The sequence below is a fragment of the Sminthopsis crassicaudata genome, chromosome 3 (genome assembly GCF_048593235.1).
Source record: "Sminthopsis crassicaudata isolate SCR6 chromosome 3, ASM4859323v1, whole genome shotgun sequence".
In the NCBI taxonomy this organism is placed as follows: Eukaryota; Metazoa; Chordata; class Mammalia; order Dasyuromorphia; family Dasyuridae; genus Sminthopsis; species Sminthopsis crassicaudata.
This window is the reverse complement of record NC_133619.1, coordinates 559,892,805-559,916,173: the sequence shown is the minus strand read 5'-3', so window position 1 is coordinate 559,916,173 and position 23,369 is coordinate 559,892,805. Positions and strand designations below refer to the sequence as shown.

The following is a 23,369-nucleotide window of genomic DNA, read 5'->3' as shown; positions in this document are numbered from 1 at the left end:
TCTTGTTCAACCTTTTCACTATGACTAAGAAAATAATCTTTGAAATTGTGAAGAAACTTGCACAATGTCATACATAGTAAATAGGAAAATTGAGACCAAAATACACATTCCCAGATTCCAAATTCAGTGCTCATGCACAAAACAAGAGGTTTTTGATGAAATGCTTTTAAGTATTAGGAATTTCTCAATTGACAACCCTTTTTTAGAACTTGGACTAAATGATGACTAACAAGACAAAATTGCCTTCTTCTCTACCATTTAAACTTTTACATAGATAAATATATTAATGGCCAAGCCAAATTGTTTACTTGGAAGATGTTACCAAGCCCAAATGTTTATAGCATCACTGATTATTCTGACAAGGCCTCAGAAGTTAAATTATATGAATTTTAAGAAGCCATTACTTCAGAAACACTTTTGAGGACTGAGCAATGTTCTTTATAGTTCACTTGTATCTTAACTCAGATATGAAATGCTTTTGAGGATTTTATAGTTTTCATGGCACTGTTATTCCTAACTATCCTGTCATCCATTTGAATTCCTACATATATATATATATATATATATATATATATATATGTAAATAATTATTGTTAAATGGAATGTATCTATTACACATTGTATGGTTTATCAGATAGTGCAACTCTGCACTTTACTGACTATATGCATAAAGACCGATTGTTTCACCTTAATTCATTTTCCTCATCTTTAAAATCTGAATAATAAAGCTGCTCTGCCTCTCTTACATGGATGTTGTGACAATCAAGTGACATCTGTGAAAATACTTTATTAACTATAAAGGCTCTACTTATGCTACCTGTTACTATTATCTATGTCATGGTTTTACTCTTAGCTTGATCCCTTTATTTCTCTATTCCATCCATCACAGGCTTCAAACCATCACCTTATGTCAGGGAATATTCAAAATAATAGCTAATATTTACAGGATACTTACTATGTGTCAGGTGTGGTGCCAATTATTTTGAAATTATATTTTCATTTGATTCTTGGAACAGCTCTGAGAGGGATAAACTATTATGATTTCCATTTTTAATGACGACAAAGCTCAGCCAAACAGAGGTTAAGAAATTTGTTCAGTTACACAGCTAGTAGGTGCCAGGTTGGATTTAAATTTGGGTCTTCCTGATTACTATATATTATCTAACACACCAACTAAAGATCAAATATGGATTCAAGTTATTTCTTTTTTTGCTTGTTTGTTTGTGGTGTTTGTTTGTTTATTGGACTTTCCATGCCACTGCCATCCCTGGGCCTTTATTTCTATGATCATGAGTAACTGACATCTGACCCAGTAAGTGAATGTACATTCATAGTTAAAGACATTTTTTTTTCTTCTCTTCAGGTTATGAAGATTATGCTCCTCTATCTGATTCCATGCAGTTGGTGCTCTGGGAAACTATGGCAGTTCTTTAGAGAACAGATGAAAATGGATGGTTAAGTCTCTGATTTTCCACACATTTTATCCAGAACTTTGATTGACTTTATCTTTAAAGCATTTTTATTACAACATGTCACCTCTATTGGCTTGAAACTTATTCTTAAAATGGTCCTTTTGTTGTTCCTGGCAATCCTGCTTTTGAAGGAAGATGGTAGTAGGAATTCTGACTTTCTGGTTTCTGCACAGTCCAATGAAAGGAGAGTGGTTGCTCATATGCCTGGTGATATCATCATTGGGGCTTTATTTTCAGTCCATCACCAACCTACTGTGGACAAGGTCCATGAGAGGAAATGTGGAGAGGTCAGGGAACAATATGGCATTCAGAGAGTGGAGGCCATGCTCCACACCCTGGAGAGGATTAACTCAGACCCAACACTGTTGCCTAATATTACATTAGGCTGTGAAATAAGGGACTCTTGCTGGCATTCTGCTGTGGCCCTGGAACAAAGCATAGAGTTCATAAGAGATTCCCTCATATCTTCAGAAGAGGAAGAGGGCTTGGTGCGTTGTGTTGATGGCTCCTCCACCCCATTCCGCTCAAAAAAACCCATAGTTGGGGTGATTGGCCCTGGCTCCAGCTCTGTGGCAATACAGGTCCAGAACTTGCTCCAGCTTTTCAATATACCTCAGATAGCATACTCAGCCACGAGCATGGACTTAAGTGATAAAACATTGTTCAAGTATTTCATGAGGGTAGTGCCATCAGATGCCCAACAGGCTCGGGCCATGGTGGACATCGTGAAAAGATACAACTGGACCTATGTTTCTGCTGTTCACACAGAAGGTAAATTTCTATGATATGAAGAGATGATACTTTTCTAAGTTATTGACAGCATCTTGCTTTCCTGTTGATAGTGTTGGTACCTGCAACGCTGAATGAAAACATTGCTTACTCTTCTAGCTTGGACTCAGCTCTATGCATGTTTAGATGAAGATTAAAAAATTAGAAGTAGCATACATTTAAATTATCCATAGTTTCAGTTTAAATTTATCAGAAGAACTGATCAAAGATAGAATTACTTTATGGCATATGCCGAATTTTAATGTCAATAGCCTATAGAGAATGAAGAGCAAAGTGAGCTTATTCAAGATATCTCTCCCACAATGATATTAACTAAACAGTAGATTCACCAGTAATCTGAGTCTCAATGGTAAATTATTAGAAAGCTAAGAAACTTGGCCTCATGAAGGTTATTAAAATATATTTAGACATGTGACATGAAATATATGTAATAGAACAAAGTCAGGGAGAAAGGAATAAAAATGAAGAGAAAGTGCTTAGATATCAGGAATCGAATCATATAGCTGCTACTGCTGCTGCTAGTGGAAACTCTTATAGAAATGTTTCTTATGGACAGGATATAGAAGAGAATCCTACTAAAAATAAATTTAGTACTTGAAATAGTAGGATACTGGTTCATTGAATTTCCTAGTTATGCAAAAACCTTACTTCAAATATTTTTATTGAAAATACTTTAAGAACATTTTAATCCATTCACATCTTAGTAAATATTTAATATTGACTATCATATTCCTATGATAATTAAACATCATATAGGGTGCTGGAATTATGGATTTATTTAGGTTTACTTATTGTCTAATTATATATGTTACTAAATAAAAGGGGTTCTTAATCTAATATCTTTTAAAATTGAAAATTTTAATCATTTAATAACAAAACTTGTTTCTTTTAAAATTCCATATTTTGCTTTATATATTTAAAAGAATTATTATGAGAAATCCCATAAGCTTTCCCAATGTGATAAAGGGGTATATGATTCATAAAAAGGTTAAGAATTTCTGATCCAAAAGTTTTAGGATATTTGTTTAAATATTTATTAATAATAGGTTTTGATCTGAAAATGTGACTTTGAAAAAAATTCAAATGTCGATTTGAGATTTGTTTGCTTATAAGGTTTTTTGTTTTATCAATGGATTCTTATCCTCAGTGTATGCTGAGAACAAAATCAGTTATTGAAGATGTAATTTAGTATCTTTCCTACAAGTATTATACCATAGAAGGGGAAAAAATCATGACTTGAACATACAAGATTTTAAAAGATCATCTAGCAAACCCTCTTCATTCATTTATTCCTAATCATTCATTGATAAAATCAGCAAATGGTTACTATGACTATTTTGATTAAATAGCAATACCAGACATTAGAAGGGATATTGAGATGAATGACAGGATCATTATCCTGAGGAGGCTAGCAGTATAGTAGGATAAATAAGGTTGGAACTCAAATAGCTATGAGAGTGTATACTGTGATTATCTTAAAAAATAATTCTTTAGGAATTCATTGGAAAAAAAGAGAACTTCCACCTGGTTATATTAGAGATAGTTTCAGGAAACACATGACATTTGAGTAGGGTTTGAAGTTTGTCATCAATGACAGGAGAAACGGGGTTGCAGTACTTCAGTTGATAAGAGTAGCATATATAAAGGTAAAAATGAATATATATATGTATATATATATATATATATATTCAGGGAGTTGGCAAATAGTTACTTTATAAAGGAGTCTTTGCACATAATAGGAAAATAATAAATTATTGTTGAGCTGAATTGAAATGATAAAACTACTTCTTGGGATCAGATATCAGAAATCTTTAGTTAGAAATCTTTAATTAGAAAACTAACTAACTAACTAACTAACTAACTATATATATATATATATATATGTTTGTGAGTGAGTGTATGTGTGTGTGTGTGTGTATTTCAGTTACACAAACACACATATATTTAATTTCCCTGAATATGGCAATTTTTGAAAGACCAGAAGTTGATTGCTCAATCTGAAACAATGACTATGCCATCTTAGGAGAAAACATGTCTAAAATAAAGAGAATAAAACTTGGTGCAATGTAGAGTCATAACTAAAAAAATTTGTGCCTAATTCAAATTTCACAAATCACATCTAACAATCTCTAACACAGTAATATATAGGATTCTATTTAATCAATTCTTTCTAATTTGGGGCTAAGGATCTAACTTTAGAAACCTGTGACAAAATCTGAGATGCTATTTCTTAGTAAAGACTCTACTGGAAGTTATTCCTAAATTGAATTTATACTATTGGTCACTCCTTCACTGAATTTTTACACACAGTTGAATATTAGACTATGGAAATATTGTCTTTTTCTCCAAATTTTCATTGGGTATCCCCACTATTAGAGACAATAAGTGTTTCTCTCTGTTTTTAGTTGAGAAATGAAAGGTCTTGAAACAATTTTGCTATTAAAAATATTTTGACTCAAGACTCATTTATTCTTACTGTATACTATGGTGCCAGATACACTAATTGTACCGTTGATGTATATGACAGTATTAACTAATCCAAAGAGAAATCTGAAGTTTCAGAATTTTTAGGGATTGTGAAGAGTATATTCAACATTAATTTATCCTACTATTATCATTGCCTACAATTTATATGTGTGCACAAACTCTGAGAATGTTACCTGTACACTTTTGTGTTAGATTACAAATTCATTGAAGGTTGCAAGGCAAAAAGTCACATTAGATATGAAGGGAGTGAGGAATTAACTGATAAATACTACCTAAATATCAGTTCCAAGTGTACTGAGAGGAGGAATGAGGAGAAATTTTTCTTGAAGTATTATTTGATATTGATGGGATATAGTTACTAGTAATTTATAATTATGTGGTATATACAAATGTGACATACAGCTACAATTTCTTTTATGTAAACTGAAATAATAATTTAGACCCTCATTCAAGGTCTAAGTAATTATGTTTAGAGTTTTTGGGCAAGTTTTTGTTTTTTGAATGCAATGATGAATCATGTTTCTTTTTTATAACTCTCTCTTGTTGGGTAATAAGAATTATCCCTACTGGTCCAAACTATAAAATATAAAATAACAATATTTCTTCTCCACTCTTCACTTTTTAGCATACAATACCAAGAAAACAAAAACAATCTTTTATACTCTGGGCATCTGTCCAATTTAAAGGGACAAAAAGCAAGTATTGTGACAGTAATTATCATAGTAAGGAGGAAAGGGCATGGAATATTGAGTAAGATGACTTTGATTCCAGTGCTGGATCTTCCACTTCCTGGCAATACCATCTTTTTGGACTTCAGTTTCTTGATATATAATTATGAGGGATTTGGATTAGATTATTTAAAAGGTCAATTAAATTTATAATTATGTCATCCTATGATCTGTTTTCACATCCCTTCTCCATCTAAGACCATTCTCTATACCAAGAATGGGTATACCAATCATTTTGACAAAAAAGAAAAAAATTATGCAAAGGAAACATAATCTTGAATACTGTAACAATTAAAGTATTTTAAATGTTTTTAGGGAAGAATTAAATGATGGGAAGTGGAAAAATCAGACAGAATTGCATTTGTTTGAGAGTGAAATAATTATTTGCTGAATGCATTTTGGGTCTTTGGAAAAAGGATAGATAAAGCTTTCCACAATCCCATGAATTTTTTTCATATTTAACTGAACTATATACTAGAGATTTTGAAGAGATAATGACTAATATGGATAGGTATTAGACTTGTAACTTCACTAGTATAGATCATTGTAAAGTGAGTCATTCTTTCAATTCATGCAATATATTTAATTTATTCAATAAATTGTGCCAAGTACTGTGCAAAGCGTTGAAGATGCAAAAAAGAGGCAAAAGACTGTTCCTGTCCTCAAGAGTTCTCACAAACTAGTGGAAGAGACAACCATCCTCCAATATGTATGGATGTACAATAAAAATGTACAAAACAAACTATATTCAAGATAAACGATAAGTTATTAAAAGAGAGAAAATGTGGGAATGAAAGGGGTTGGGGAAATCTCCCTTTAAAAGGTGTAATTTTAGTAGGGACATAAACGAATCTGGTAAAGTTAGTGATCAGAACAGAGGAAGGAGAGCATTCCAGTAATGGGGGACAATTAGAGAAAATATCCAAAGCAAGAGAAAGGAGTGTGTTGTTCATGGAACTGTTAGAAAGCTAATGTCATTACATCAAAGAATATGCATCAGGATGTAAGGTTACATAAGACTGAAAAGGTAGAAGGGCAATAGGTTATGAAGATCTTTGAATGTCAAACAGAGCAATTTGTATTTGCTCCTAAAAGTGCTGGAGTTTATTGAGTGAAGACTTGCATTTTAGGACAATTACTTTAGTGATTGAATGGAGAATGGATTGGAGTGAGCAGAGACTTAAGACAGGCAGTTCCACCAGGGGAATAATCTTTACTAATGAGGGCCTACATTAGAGTGGTGTTGGTCTCAGAGGAGAGGACATATTTGAAGGATGTTGTAAAGATAAAATAGGTCTTGACAATAATTTGGATGTGGAGGATGAGAAATAAGAATCAAGAATGACTCCTAGGTTGTTAAACCTGAGGGACTAAGATAGTGCTGTCCTTTATAGTGATGAGAAAGATAAGAGGCATTTATTGAGGACTTATTTTGTTCCTGGGACAGTTATAATATAGGTGCTTGGGAAAGGGAAAGAACAATGTAAGAATTCAGGTATTCAAAGAACTTTTATTCCTTTGGAGAAATATAATTATACAAATATTTTTATAGCAACTAAGATGAAATCAACAAAGGCATTATGTTGGAAGTGACACTTGGAGGATTTCCTGGTATGGTAAATTTTTTAGGCCATCTAGACATCTTTTAAGTGCAACCTGTTAAGGCTGCACAACATATCAGTGGCAATTCTAGGATTAGAATTAAAAATTATTCATTTCTGACTTAGGCCACATTAGTTCTCTATTGAATTCCTAAACTGGTGCTTTGAAAAAAGAATGACATACACATGTAAGATAAACATGAAAAGTTTCTTAAAAAGAAAAGAGATCACAATAAAAAGATGTATCTGCTTCTCTCCATTCCCCTCCAGAGGTAATGTTTTGCATATAATTACATTCATTTTTAGTTAGTCTTCAAAACTGGACCTTTTCTGTTTCCAAGGGAAGAAATTAATTACAGTCACAAGAAAATAAATTAAAGAGAAGGAATGCAGCACCAACTTGACCTCACAGAATACCTTACTTTTTTGTGGGTCTGGTGATAAGAACACACTGTACCTGGATGTTATTAGTCACATCTTCATTTCAGACTCCTAAATTCTGTCCTTCAGATGCTAATTATAGGGAGCAACAGAGTCCGTTACTCACAATTTTAAGAGCAAGAGAACATAGTGTCAAGTGATACAGCTTTATGTATCAACTTGGGGCCTTAGTAATTCATCAATCCAAGGAGTAATGAAGATTTTATCCAAGCACAATGACAAATGTATTCTGGCAAAGCCCAAGGATTTTACCAAATATTAATTCTTTGAGGAGATCTTTCTTTTTCTTTTTCGCAGGGAAGCTATGTGCTTATTCTGGTTGTGGTTGTGGTTGTGGGAAAGGAGAGGTTGCAGACTGATGATGAATTTTATTCTCAGCATTTCTAAGATAAAATGGCTACAAGAGAAACTAGTCATTTAGTCTATTTCTCCCCTCTAGCACTATTAGTAAATTTTGAGTCAATAAAAGGTGATTTATATATATATATATATATATATATATACATACATACATACATACATTTGCACTTGATACTCATGGAAATAAAGACAAGTTTTTCTTTTCTGTTTGGACAATATTAAGACAAAATAAAATTCCAAGGCACTAATTATTAAAAAAAAAAGGTATAGGCTTTGAATATAGGATAGCTAGAGTGCTAATCACTTCTACCAATATGGGAATCAGAAGGCTTGAGTTTGAATTTCAGCTCTGTTACTTACAGCCTGAATGATTTGGGGCAAGTCACTTCACTCTTGGTCGTTCTAAACCATATTTTTCTTACCTGTAAAATGACAGAAAATAATGTAGTTTTTATATCCCAGGGAGATATTTTCATATAATTTTAGCATTGGGTTTCAGATGCTATCGAATGTGAATGATACCTGATTGAAAGATTCTTCGAAAGTACACTTACCAAATGATTACTTGTCTTAGTTGGAAGCCTATTAATTACCTTAACCAGTTATGATCTGGAAACAGTTCGTTCCACTTTTTCGATAGCTCTTAATCTTAGAAAGTTATGTCATTGGTACCAATGTTCTCAGTATTGACTCACCTTTTGTTCTGTCTTTTGGGAATAAAAACAAGTCTTTTTTTTTTCTCCAAATGACATTCTTTCACAAACCAAAAAACCAATTATCTTATTCTAAGTCTTTTCACTTTCAAATTAAAAAAAAACACTAATTCTTTCAATGGATTCTCATAAGGAATAATCCACAATTTTGACTATCTTCTAGTAAGTCCCCAATCTTTCCTAAAAATATAGTCAGCCAGATGGAACATTGGATAGAAACTTGGAGGCAGGAATACTAATTTTCCTCATTTCAAATACAGCCTCAGCTACTTAATAGCTGTGTAACCCTGGGATAGTCATTTCACCCTGTTTGCCTTAGTTTCCTTATCCATAAAATGAGCTAGAGAAAAAGAATGGGCAATCACTTTATTATCTTTGTAAAGAAAATTCTAGATGGAATCATGAGAGTTGGACACAAATGGAAATGACAAAACAACAGAACATTAAAAGCCAAAATTATCTCACAATGCAGGTTAGAGCAGAATATCACTTCCCTAATTCTATATTCTTTACCTCTTTAATGTAGGTGAAGATTACATTTGGCTATTTTAATATTTTGTTGATCAGTATTGTGATTACAATTGGGTCTGGCTCTTCAAGCAATCCTGAATTTAACCTTATGGTGTCATTATCTAGTCCAAATTTTGCCATATTGCCTACAGCAATAGCATAAGAGACTTTGTCAAATGCTTTTCTAAAAGCTAGATTGATTTACAATATTCTTCTTCTACCAGGTTATTAGTTATGTCTACCCTCCCTCCTAAAAATAGTGAAAGCTTGTTAATAAGGCTAATCATTTTCTTGACAATTTGCTTCTGCTTCTTTGTGATCTGTTTCCATTTATTGTTCCTTTATAATCATATCTTTAATGATACAATGTAGGTTTCTCCTCCCCCCAGGAAACAAATCAGTTTTACTGATCTATTACTTACAGAATTCCTCCTGTGCCTCCTTTTGAAAACTGGTACATCATTTGCTTTTTTTCATTCCTGAAGCACCTCTTCTATCCTCTGTGGCATTTCAAATGTAATTGGTAGTAACTTCATAGTCACATCTGCCAGATCTTTAAAATTTCTCTGTTGATGCAGAACACCTGGATCCAATGATCATTGGATCATAAGATCTCACATGCAGACCTGGAAAAGACTTTAGAAAATTTCCAGTATAACCTTCTTATTTTACAAATGAGAACATTCTGGCCTAGAAAGATTAAGTGACTTGCTCAAATTCACATAATAGTTACAGATGTTGCATTTGAATCTTTATTCTCTTATTGCAAATCTAGTGAACTTTCTACAAAAAGTGAGAGTAGTTTCAAATGTATAAATACTTCCATTTTTCTGTTGAATCAAAGTGGGTTTGATTTGCTAGGGGTCACATACCTAGTAAATGTTAACTATCTGAGGCCAGACTTTAATTCAAGTCCTTCTGACTTCATGGCCAATGTTCTATCTACTTCACCATCTAGCTTTCATTTTATAATTTTATTTCACATCTGTACCTCAATTTTTGTACCTGTGAAATTATGAGTTAAAATATATACCTTTATAAAGTTCTTACCATTTCTAACAACTCATATTCTGCATTCTATCAGTAAAATGAGTTCCAAAGACATCGAAATTTTTTGTGAGGTTACAAAGTAAGTGACACAAACAGGAATAGAGTAAGAGAATTCTAGAATTTAAATGTTGAAATGGAATAGTTAGCTAATATTTTAGGTCATCTAATTTGTTCCCTTAAGCTAAGTATTTTTTGATCTTTCTAATAGACTATACTTTCTTCAGCATGTTCACTTGTCTGAATTGAGTATGAGAGATAATACTTTCATTTATCTTTAATAATCAGATGTGATAGCTTTTGATTTGTCTATGTCTTTATTCATGTCACTGTGACCCAGAGACAAACTCTGAACACGAAGCATTGATATAAATGGGAACATCATAATTAACTGTCAAATAAACATTCATATAGCAAGCATTCCTCAATACTAGAGGATACAGTATTTAAAAGCAAAATTATAATACAATTTTCTAGATGGACTATCTGTTTTCTTTGTTAAGAACTTGGTCCCCCTTTCAAGAATTGATGCTGAGTGAAATGAGCAGGACCAGGAGATCATTACATACTTCAACAACAATACTATATGATGATTAATTCTGATGGACAAGGCCCTCTCCAACAATAAGATGAACCAAATCAGCTCCCATAGAGCAGTAATGAACTGAACCAGCTACACCCAGCAAAAGAACTCTGGGAGTTGAGTATGAACCACTACATAGTATTCCCAATCCCTGTATTTTTGTTTGCCTACATTTTTGATTTCCTTCACAGCCTAATTGTTCATTATTTCAAAGTCTGATTCTTTTTGTACAGCAAGATAACTGCTTGGACATGTATACATATATTGTATTTAATTTATACTTTAACATATTTAACATGTATTGGTCAACCTGGGGGAAGGGGTGGGGGGAAGAAGGGGAAAAGTTGAAACAAAAGGTTTTGCAATTGTCAATGCTGGAAAATTACCTATGCATAAAATTTTTGTAAAAATTAATTAATTAATTAAAAAAAGAAGAACTTGGTCTCCTAGGCTCCTTTGGAGGAAATTTATTCCGCAGGCTTCTGAAAATGAAAAGAGTATGCTTTCCAACAAAGCAAATTCTTTGCAAATTTTTTAATATTCATAAATAACTTTCTTATTACCTCACAGAAATCAATGAACTGAATTCATATGTATTAATTACTGAATAGTAAACTACAAATTACTACAGAATCAAGCAAATAATACATGCAGTAAGAGCCTTCAATCTTACTGGATTGCGGTGTAATCACCAGCTGCTCAAGGACGCATTCAGAAATTAAAACAATGAGAAATTGGAGACATTTTATTCCTAAGCACCAGAGATACATGATGGTGCTCTGGTCTACTTCAGGTCAAATAGATATATTCCTAGATCTTCTAAGAGACAGCGACAAGGAAGGTCATACAAGTGTTCAGGAGAAATGGTAAAGATTTAGACATACTACACCTTAATTTCTAGCAATGTTTGGTAAAACCTTTCATCATGATATCCTGGCCAAGATGGAAAGATGTGCAATAGGTAATAGGAGATATCAAGTAGGTTGAGAATTAGTTCATTGACTGGATTGAAATAGTAGTGATTGGTGGGTCAATGACAATGTGGAGGCTCATAGTAGGTGTTTAACAAGTGTAAAGTGATTGGTTAGTGGATTTTGTGGGGATTCTGTACTTAATCCATTCTGTTTAATATTTACAACAGTAACTTTTTCTATCAATATTTATATTTACTTTTTAAATACTGTGAGTTGGATGAATGCAGAGAGGAAAATCTTATCAAAGTTCTAGATTATGCAGCTATAAAAATAATAGTCAATATTTCGTATGGCTATATAAGAATCTGAAATGAATTTGGGATGGGGATTGGGAATTATGGATACAATCCAATAAGTTAAAATAGAATATGGAAAATGCAAACTATTTTAAAATTACTTTATGAAGAATAGGAAAAGGGAAATTTGGTTCAATATTAGCATACATGGGAAAAAACTTTGTTGTTTTTGTGGGTTGTAGGATCTATATTATTTAGCAATCTCATGGTAGCCAAAAATGTAACATAATATTAGGATGCCTTAATAGATATATAATGCCTAGATCATGAACAAGAAAAATCATAGTTCAATAATAATCTTTCCTGAAAAAAACAAATTTGCAGTATTATGTTCAATTCTGGAGCATATCATTATTATTTTATTTTATTTTTATTTAATCAAATGAAGAATATAAACAAGATAGCAAATTTTAAAAGAGTACACTAGGATGGTGAAAACACTTAAAATCATCTCATTCCATAATAAGTTAAGGAAGCTAGAGAGGTATAGTTTAGATAATAGAATATTTAGGATATTGGGGCTGTCTTTGAACATCTGAATGTTAGCCATGACTAGAGGATTTAGTAAACTCAAAGAACTAGAATCTATAGGGAATGTGCCCTGTCTCAACAGAATTCCTTACCATAACTATCCATTTGGAGAGTGGGCTGCCTTAAAGAGATACTGCATTTGTCATGATTAGGGGCCAAAACTGTTTTTGCTTTTGTTTGTTTGGTTCATTTTTTGTTTGTTTGTTTTACCTCTTTTTTGTTTTCTCAGCACAGTGATTGACACACTGATTCAAATACAAGTTTAAAGATAATTTATTTATGTAGGGAATTCCTGTTCAGGATGGCTTGGACTGGATGAACTTTGGGGTTTGTTTCAACCCTTAGATTCTGTGTTTCATATTGATATAATTTAAGAAAGACATTAATTTATAATGGGCAAGATAACCTACAGACTCCTGGATTATTTCCAATTGTCTTGACTTTTGTCTTGCCACTGGACTCTGATGACTCTGGAGGAGAATGTGAGGAAAATGACTTTTGGTAGCTTGTCCTCACATAAAACATAATATTGCCCTCTTGATGTCATTGTTCCTCTTTGAGAAGGAAGGACATATAACAACCACAACCAACAATAGAACTCTCTAGTCCCAGAAAAAAAATGTTGGAGCTCTGGATTTTTGGGTGTGTACTGCCATTATTTGGCTATGTGAAATAACAACCTCTCTTGACATGTTTCTTCTAATGAGATGATTAGGTCATAGATTACAGATTTTGAAATAGAGAAAATATGTTTAGTTCAACTCAATGGTTATACAAATAGGAAAACTAAAACTCAGAGGAATGAAGTACCAGTCAGTGGTGTAAGAGAAGGAATTTAAAATTAACTTATTAGGCTCCAAATCCCTCACCCTTCCAAATGTATAGATCTCTAATGTCCTCTCCAGCTATAATGACACGATTATACAATTTTTAGAGCACAGATGATGCTGGAGTAAGAGAACCTAGCTTCTAATCCTCTCTTTAAGGTTTTTACCTATGAAACTTGTACTACTTAACACCCCCCCAGGCTTTACTTTCCTTATATTTATTTTAAAATAGTATTTTCTTTTTTTATTCCTTCTTAATTTTTTTTTTTTTAACACATTGCTTTATGAATCATGTTGGGAGAGAAAAATCAGAGCAAAAGGGAAAAACTATGGAAATGATAAAGAAATAGAAAAAAGTTAACATAGCATGTTTTGACTTACATTCAGTATCCTTAGTTCTTTTCCTGGATACAGATGGCATTTTCTTTCCAAAGTCTTTTGTGATTGCTTTGAATCCCTGAACCACTGAGAAGAACCAAATTTTTCATAACTGATTATCATACCTTCTTCTTTTTATTGTCTACACTGTATTGCTTCTGGTTCTGCTTGTTTCCCTAAGCATTAGTTCATGTGAATCTTTGCAGGCCTTTCTAAAATCAACGCATTCATTATTTTTTTACAGAACAATTCCATTATCTTCATATACCATAACACATTTAGCCATTCCCCAATTGATGGACATCTACTTATTTTACAATTCTTTGCTACCACAAAAAGAACTGCTAAAAGTGTTTTTGCATATGTGGGTACTTTGCCCTTCTTTATGAGTTCCTTGGGACACAAACTTAGTAGTGGCACTGCTGGGTCAAAAGATATGCATATTTTGATTGCTCTTTGGTTATAGTTCCAGATTACTCTCCGAGAATGGTTAGATCATTTCACAATTCCACCAACAATGCATTAGTGGCCAAAATAATGTTTGCTGTTGTTTTTAGAAAGATACTGTTTATTATTAAGAAACACTTCTTTTATCCTTATGGTTTCTAGTATTTTTTAATATGAATAGGAACTGTCAAAAGTTTTTTTTTCTGCATCTATTGAGACTGCCATATAATTTATGTTGATTTTTTTATTGATAAGGTCAATTATGGTAATAGTTTTCCTGATATTAAATTAGTCCTGCGATCCTGGTATAAATTCCCTTTGATCATAAGGCATTATCCTGCTTATAAGCTATGACAATCTCTTTGATAATATATGGTTTTAAATTTTTTTGCATCAATATTCATGAGGGAGATTGATATGTAATTTTATTTCTCTTGTTTTACCTCTTCCTGGTTTAGGTATCAGTGCCATATTTGTGTCATAGAAGGAATTCAGCAGTATTCCTTCACCTGTTTTTCCAAAAGTTTACATAGTATTGGAATTCATTGTTATTTAAATGCTTGGTAGAATTCATTTATGAATCCATCTGGCCCTAAAATTCTTTATTAAGGAGGTTACTAATGACATTAAATTTCTTTTTTCTAAAATGGGACAATTTAATTAATTTATTTCCTCTTCTGTGAACCTGGGAAATTTATATTTTTGTATATTTATCCATTTCAGTTAGATTGTCAAACTTCCTGTGATACAATTGGGCAAAATAACTTCTAATTATTGATATAATTTCTTTTTAATTGCTGATAAGTTCACCCTTTTCATTTTTAATGCTGGTGATTTGGTTTTTCCCTTTCCTTTTTCTGATTACATTCACCAAAGGTTTATCTATATTGTTGGGATTTTTTTTTTTCACAAAAAACACTCTTAGTTTATATTTTTTTATTAATTTCTCCTTTGAGTTTCAGAATTTCGAATTTGGTATTTTATTGGGGGTTTTAAAATTCTTTTTCTTTTTCTAGATTTCTAGTTGCATGCTCAATTTATTGATCTCTTCTTTCTCTATTTTATTTATGTAGCTACTTAGAGATATGAAATTTCCCCTAAGTTCTGCTTTGGCTGCATCTCATAGGTTTTGGTATGCTGTCTCATTGTTGTCATTCTCTTAGATGAAAATATAGATTGTTTTGGTGATTTGTTGTTTGACCCATTAGTTTCTAGAATAAGATAATTTACTTTCTAATTGATTTTTAGTCTATCTTTCCCTGTCCCTTTATTGAACATAAATTTTTATTGCATTGTGGATTGAAAAGAAAGAATTTATTGTTTCTGATTGTCTACATTTGATAGTGAGGTTTTTATTTTCTAAAACATGGTTAGTTTTTGTGTACTGCCATGTACTGCCAAGCAAAAAGGTATTCCTTTCTGGTCCCATTCACTTTTCTCCAGAGGTCTATCTTAATAAGTTTTTCTATGATTCTGTTAACCTTCCTAATTTCTTTCTTGTTTATTTTGGTGGTTAGATTTGTCTGATTCTGAGAGGAGAAGATTGAGGTCCTCTACTAATATAGTTTGCTGTCTAATTCTTCCTGTAACTGGCTTAATATCTTCTGTAGGAACCTGGCTGCTCCATAACTTGGTGTATACACACTTATTATTGTTATTGATTCATTATTTGTGGAATTCTTTATCAAGATGTAATTTCCTTCCTTATCTCTTTTTGTATGTCTTTTTATTTTTACTTTAGTGTGAGATCTGAATTGCTACTACTGCTTTTTTTTTTTTTAACTTTAGCTAAAGCATAATAAATTTTGTTCCAGCCTTTAATCTTTACTCTGTATGTGTCTCTCTGTGTCAAATGTGTTGCTTGTAAACAACATATTGTAGGATTCTGTTTTTTAAATCTACTCTGTGATTCTCTTCCATTTTATGGGAGGGTTTATCCCATTTACGTTCACAGTTATGATTACCAGCTCTGTATTTGCTTCCATCTTATTTCTCCCCTGTACATACTTTTGTTCTCTCATTCCATTCTGTTCTTTGTTATATTTCTTTTACTCACCCCATCCATTACCTTATTTCCTTATCACCTCTCCCCTTTTCTTAGTAGTGTTTTTTTAATCCACCCAACCCACTACCTTATCATTCTTTTTACCCTTCTCTTATCTTTTCCACTAGTGTTTCTGCCCTATCTCTGTTCTGTATCTCTATTTTCTTTCTTTTTTCTCCTCCTACTTTATAGTGTTAGATAAATTTTATATTCAGATGAATGATTAAATTATTCCCTCTTAAAATCAAAATTAATGAAATCGAGCTTCAGACAATACTCATTTTCCTCTCTTCTTTCTCAATTGTAGTAGATGTTTTGCACTTCTTCATACAAATTAATTGTCCCATTATACTTTCCTTTTCCTCTTTTTCCAGTACAGACCTTTTCACACTGCTTAATGTCTTTTACTTTGATGTAATCAAATCAGAGTCCATTTATGATAACATCCTCAGTCAATATGATGTCAGTTCTCAAGAATTGAATATCAATTTCCCATCTAGTTATGTAGGTTAATTTTTAATAAAAATAATTATTCATATAGATATATATGCATATATATATATATCTCCTTTTCTCTTCTCTTGAAGTTCTATGTTTGTAAATTGATATGAACCTGTTTTGGTTTCTATGGTCATGGTTCTTTTCTGTTTCTTGCTCATTTTCTTTCCTTTTCTTTTGGTATTTTCTCTTTTTTACTTTTATGGTTGAATTTTGTCTCTGGGGTAAAGGGGGCACTGTTCCAAGCTTCTTGTGCAACTCCAAGCCTTGGCTTTGAGCACAGGGGCTCCTTCTGTTTGCAGTGCCTACTCTTTTTCAGGAACCAGCCTTATTTCCCAGAGTTTGCCCTCTGAGCTTTGATTGGAAGTAGCCCCACTGATTTGCACCTCTGCTGATCCAGGACTGAGGGTCTTAGTTGTTGATTTGCTGTGATTAAGACTCACTGATTTTCCCAGGGTCTGTCTAAGCTGAAATGAACACCTTTTCCACCCTGGTGAGAATGACCTTTCTTGACATTTTTCCAGTCTATCTTGAGCTGGCTAGTGGTTTCAGACTGTCAGAAGCTTGGTTTCTTGTGGTTTTTGAAGGTAGCTGGAAAAGTAGCTTCCTGTCTTTAATTTACCATCTTGGCTCCACCCTTCAATTTACATTGTTTTATGGGCAGCTAGATGGTATTGTGGATATAATACTGAGCTTGAAATCAGGAAGATTCATCTTCATGAATTGAAATTTGGTCTCAGAAACATGCTAGAATTGTTACTCTGGATAAGTTATTCAATCCTATCTGCTTCCATTTTCTTATCTGTAAAAGAAAAAGTCAAACCACCTCAGTACCCTTGGCAAGAAAACCCCAAATGAAGTCACAAAGAGTCAGATATGACTGAACAACAAAATAGCCATTGCAACCACATGCCAATTATAAAACATTAAAGTACAATATATTATTTTTATTAGAAACAGAAGACCATAAGCATTTTATCAGATGCATAAATTGACCACAACCCTTGATGAAATGATTATTATTTTCTGTCACTCAGAAGATAAACCCTAAATCAAAACTAAATCATTGCTTGGAAAATATAACATGGATTGACCAAATACAATGATTTTATTAATCACTTGCAAATTAAATCCTAAGTGAACATTTCTCAAAATGTGCAACACATTTTAATCAAATACTTCATTTTCTATATAACTTGTAGTTATGGCAAGAAAAATTTGTTTAGAGATTTATGTCAAAAAAGAGCAAATGGTATCAGCCTAAAAATAGAAGTTGTAGATCCTTTCATTTTTAACATCAATGCTTCTGTATTCACTTGGCTTAGAGAAGACCAGGGAAACAAGAGTTGTTAAGGAGCCATGGATGTGTTGTTGAACTAGGATTCAGGAAATCATCAATTCACATTTTGCCTGTGTTACTAGCTGTGTGAGTTGATATAGGTTGATGAAGCTTTCTATAATGCAGTTTATTCATTTGTAAAATAAGCATAATAATAGAATTTATTTTCTACAGTTGTGAGGAACCAAAGAGATGACCTATAAAGTATTTAGAACTTAAATTGTTATTAAAATACTAGCTATTATTTTTTCAAGCAAATTAAATTTAAATCTTTTAGCTTATAACATAATAAATACCTGAAAATAATTTATTCTTACAATAGATATAGGAGCTGTTGAAAGACATTTTATCCCTGTTCCCATTTGTAAAATAGATAAATTAATCATGCTTTTGTTCAAAGGGTACTTTTGAGAAAAAAATTACAAAAATATAGTTAATTCCAAAGCATTTTGTCTAAACATTTTATAAACACTAAGTGGTATAAATTTTGGGGCTATGCCCCAAATGACTTTGAAAGGGGCCAGTTGTCTTTTTGTTCAGGATGTTTTCCCATTTTTCCCATACCTAAAAATTACTCCCTCCTCACCATGATCTCCTGACATACTTAGTTTCTTTAAATTCACACTTAGATGTTACCTTTTATATAAGGCCTTTACTGCTTCCCCATTAGTGTTGCCTCTATAAAATACCTTTGTGCTCATTGCATATGTTTTTTGCATTTCCATGCCACTCTTTCCAAGTCTAACTCTGAGAAGAGCAAACAAATTGCTACTGACATTCCTGATAAGGAGGAAACAATCATCTTATCACTTCCATCATTCTTCCTTCTATCTTCCCTGTTCCATCATTTTTCCTTGACTACAACTCTCTTCTATGTGTTGTTTTCCCATATTAGAATGTAAGTTCTTTGAAGGCAGAGCCTCTTAATGTTTTTACCTTTGTATTTCCAACACCAAGCTCATTGTCATGCCTGGAACATAGAAGACACTTGATACATGCCTTTTGATTGATTTTCAGATTTTAAATATTAAAGAAGAATGTCTTTATGAAATCCCTTTCTCATCTTAATTTTGCTTTTTTTATATGCTAAGACATATATAAGAGTAGCCTTGTAGGTGAAAAGGCAAGAATTTAGAAAAAAAGTTTTGAGCTTTAAGAGTCAGACATGTCAGTCCATGGGGAGGATTGAGTACTGGGCTCTCCAGATCACCACAGAACTTGGACAGAACTTGGAAGGAAGAAGAATTGCATTATAGGAGAAAGATATCAGTCAAGAAACTTTTCAAAGGCATTAATAAAACATTTTACTGTATCAAGACATTTTCTATATCAAGAAGTCAGTAAGAAATTAGCTGGGTAAAAGGAAGTTAACTTTGTTCACACAGCTTCAATACAGATTTAAAAATAAGATTATGTGGAATATCAGTATATTTCAAGGGAAGATGAATCAGATAAGAAAGCAATCTGGGACACATCATATGACTGACTGACATTTTTTTCTGGCCATCATGCTGGATGACAGATAGTAGCTGATGGATGATCTGTGACATGTCCATGAATCTTTCTTAATGTGAGAAGTCACCTTATAAGACCCACTAGGTCTCTATACAATGACAAGCATCTGAATATATGAGAATACATTTGAAATAATGTAAAATTTTTATTCACATGTTTGTTTTTTAGATGTGGCCTAATGCTCAAAATGTCAAGACACCATCTTATCTGGTTTCTTTTGAATATAGATAAATGTGGTTGCTTATTTGGCCAAACTTTAGCATCACAGACTCTGCTTACATAACAGAAATAAAAAGATGGTGTTAGAACAAATACATCTTTATACTATCATGGAAGTCAGAGATATAAATAGAAATTTCAAAGTATTTAGAATCAGAGGCTTTAGGTTTAAACTTTGCTCTTCCATTTACTACCTAATGTGATCATCATCTTATCCAAGTCATAGTTGCCTTTATTTCTTTTTTGAACTTAAAAGTATCATCATGTGCCTCTAGGACCTCTCCATTTGCATGTCCCATAGACATTCAACTCACACAAAACATAACTCTTTATTTTCCCTCTTAAAATGCACCACTCTTCTTAACTTTCCTGTATCAGCAAAACAAAGCAAATCCCTTTGAATTAAGCAGATTCTCTCTCTTAGTAATTCACAACTCTTCATTCTACATTCTTCAATATGCAATGTACTACCAGATATTCATGATTTTATCTCCCCAGACACTTATTTTTTTCCCCTTTTATTTCCAATACCATGGTCACCTCTCTAGTAAGAGACTTAACTACCTTTTATCTTAATAGCCAAGGAGTATCAATGGCTTCGTGATTTCTCTATGGGAACATAAAAATAAAAAATAACAGAAATCATAAGAGAGATGTATTAAAAGGGCACAACATTTGGAATCTTAATTCAGAGCTTTTTGATTAATTTAATACCATTCATATCAACCCTTAAGTTATATCCCCATATATTCACTATTTGATTATTAGTAAACTCTCCTTAGAATTATACTTAAGTCTTCCACTTAGAAATCATACATATTTTGCATGAATTTTTATGTGTACATATTGGTTACCTCCAATCAAATATTATATAATTTTAATTTATTAAAAATAATTTTTTTAAATTTATAATTTTAATTATTTTTTAAATATTAATTTTATAATTATATTTTTTTTTACAGTACATATGCATGGGTAATTTTTTTTTTTATGACATTATCCCTTGTACTCACTTCTGTTCTGAATTTTCCCCTCCTTCCCTCTACCCCCTCCCCTATATGACAGGGAATCCCATTCATGTTAAATGTGTTATAGGATATCCTAGATACAATATATGTGTGCAAAACTGAATTTCTTGTTGCACAGTAAGAATTGGATTCAGAAGATAAAAGTAACCTGGGAGGAAAGACAATAATGCAAACAGTTTATACTCAATTCCCAGTGTTCCTTCTCTGGGTGTAGCTGATTCTGTATATCATTGATCAACTGGAACTGAATTAGATCTTCTCTATGTTGAAGATATCCACTTCAATCAGAATACATCTCATACAGTATTGTTGTTGAAGTGTATAATGATCTCCTGGTTCTGCTCATTTCACTTAGCATCAATTCATGTAAGTATCTTCAAGCCTCTCTGTATTCATCCTTCTGGTCATTTCTTACAGAGCAATAATATTCCATAACATTCATATACCATAATTTATCCAACCATTCTCTAATTGATGGGCATCCATTCATTCTCCAGTTTCTAATCACTACAAAAAGGGCTGCCACAAACATTATGGCACATACAGGTCCCTTTCCCTTCTTTAGCTAGTAGTAGCACTGCTAGATCAAAGGGTATGCACAGTTTGATAATTTTTTGGGCATAGTTCCAAATTGCTCTCCAGAATGGTTATATTCTTTCACAACTCCACCAATAATGCATCAGTGTCCCAGTTTTCCCACATCCCCTCCAACATTCACCATTATTTTTTCCTGTCATCTTAGCCAATCTGACAGGTGTGTAGAGGTATCTCAGAGTTGTCTTAATTTGCATTTCTCTGATCAATAGTGATTTGGAACACTCATATGAGTGGAAATATTCAATTTCATCATCTGAAAATTGTCTTTCATATCCTTTGACCATTTATCAATTGGAAAATGGTTTGATTTCTTATAAATTAGAGTCAGTTCTCTATATATTTTGGAAATGAGGCTTTTAGCAGAACATTTAACTGTAAAAACACTTTCCCAATTTGTTAATTCCTCTCTAATCTTGTTTGAATTAGTTTTGTTTGTACAAAGCTTTTTAATTTGATGTAATCAAAGTTTTCTATTTTGTGATCAATAATGATCTCTAGTTCTCCTTTGATCACAAATCCCTTCCTCCTCCACAAATCTGAGAGGTAAACTATCCTATGCTCCCCTAATCTATTTATGATCTCATTCTTTATGCCTAAATCATGGATCCATTTTGATTTTAACTTGGTATATGGTGTTAAGTGTGGGCCCATATCTAATTTCTGCCATACTAATTTCCAGTTTTCCCAACAGTTTTTGTCATATAATGAATTTTTATCCCAAAAGTTGGGATCTTTGGGTTTGTCAAACACTAGATTACTATAGTTGTACACTATTTTGTCCTGTGAACCTAACCTATTCCAGTGATCAACTAGACTATTTCTTAGCCAATACCAAATGGTTTTGGTGACTGCTGCTTTATAATATAGCTTTAGATCAGGTACAGCTAGGCCACCTTCATTTGATTTTTTTTTCATTAATTCCCTTGAAATTCTCAACCTTTTGTTCTTCCATATGAATTTTGCTGTTATTTTTTTCTAGGTCATTAAAACAGTTTCTTGGGAGTCTGATTGGCATAGCACTAAATAAATAGATTAGTTTAGAGAGTATTGTCATCTTTATTATATTCATTCAGTCTATCCAAGAGCACTTAATATCTTTCCAATTATTTAAATCTGACCTTATTTTTGTGACAAGTGTTTTATAATTTTGCTCATATAATTCCTGACTTTTCTTTGGTAGATAGATTCCCAAATATTTTATACACTCGACAGTTGTTTTGAATGGAATTCCTCTTTGTATCTCTTGCTGTTGGATTTTGTTGGTGATGTATAAAAATTCTGAGGATTTATGTGGATTTATTTAGTATTCAGCAACTTTGTTAAAGTTGTGAATTATTTCTAATAACTTTTTATTAGAATCTCTGGGGTTCTCTAAGTATATCATCATATTATCTGCAAAGAGTGATGGTATGGTTTCCTCATTACCTACTCTAATTCCTTTAATCTCTTTCTGGACTCTTATTGCCGAGGCTAGCATTTCTAATACAATATTGAATAGTAATAGTGATAGTGGGCAACCTTGTTGCACTCCTGATCTTACTGGGAAAGGTTCCAGTTTATCCCCATTACATAAGATGCTTACTGATGGTTTTAAATATATGCTCCTGAATATTTTAAGGAATAGTCCATTTATTCTGCTACTCTCAAGTGTTTTTAGTAGGAATGGATGTTGGATTTTATCAAATACTTTTTCTGCATCTATTGAGATGATCATATTTTTTTTGTTGATTTGATTATCAATATGGTCAATTATACTAATAGTTTTCCTAATATTAAACCAGCCCTGCATTCCTAATATAAATCCTATTTGATCATAGTGTATTATCTTGGGGATGATTTTCTGTAGTCTTTTTGCTAATATCTTATTTAAGATTTTAGCATCAATATTCATTAAGGAGATTGGTCTATGGTTTTCTTTCTCCTTTTTCAACCTATCTGGTTTAGG

At 32.5% G+C, this 23,369-nt stretch overlaps 1 protein-coding gene across 4 annotated transcripts in view; it reads left to right on the top strand.

Annotated features, from left to right (window-relative positions):
* Positions 1-23,369, top strand: part of GRM5 (glutamate metabotropic receptor 5) — a 696,817-nt gene that overhangs the window by 19,580 nt on the left and 653,868 nt on the right. For all 4 annotated transcript variants that reach the window (XM_074304687.1, XM_074304689.1, XM_074304688.1 and 1 more), the window contains exon 2: positions 1,364-2,243. In XM_074304687.1, the coding sequence (XP_074160788.1) occupies positions 1,565-2,243 (679 nt within the window). In that variant the 5' untranslated portion in view covers positions 1,364-1,564. The remainder of the gene's footprint in view (positions 1-1,363; positions 2,244-23,369) is intronic.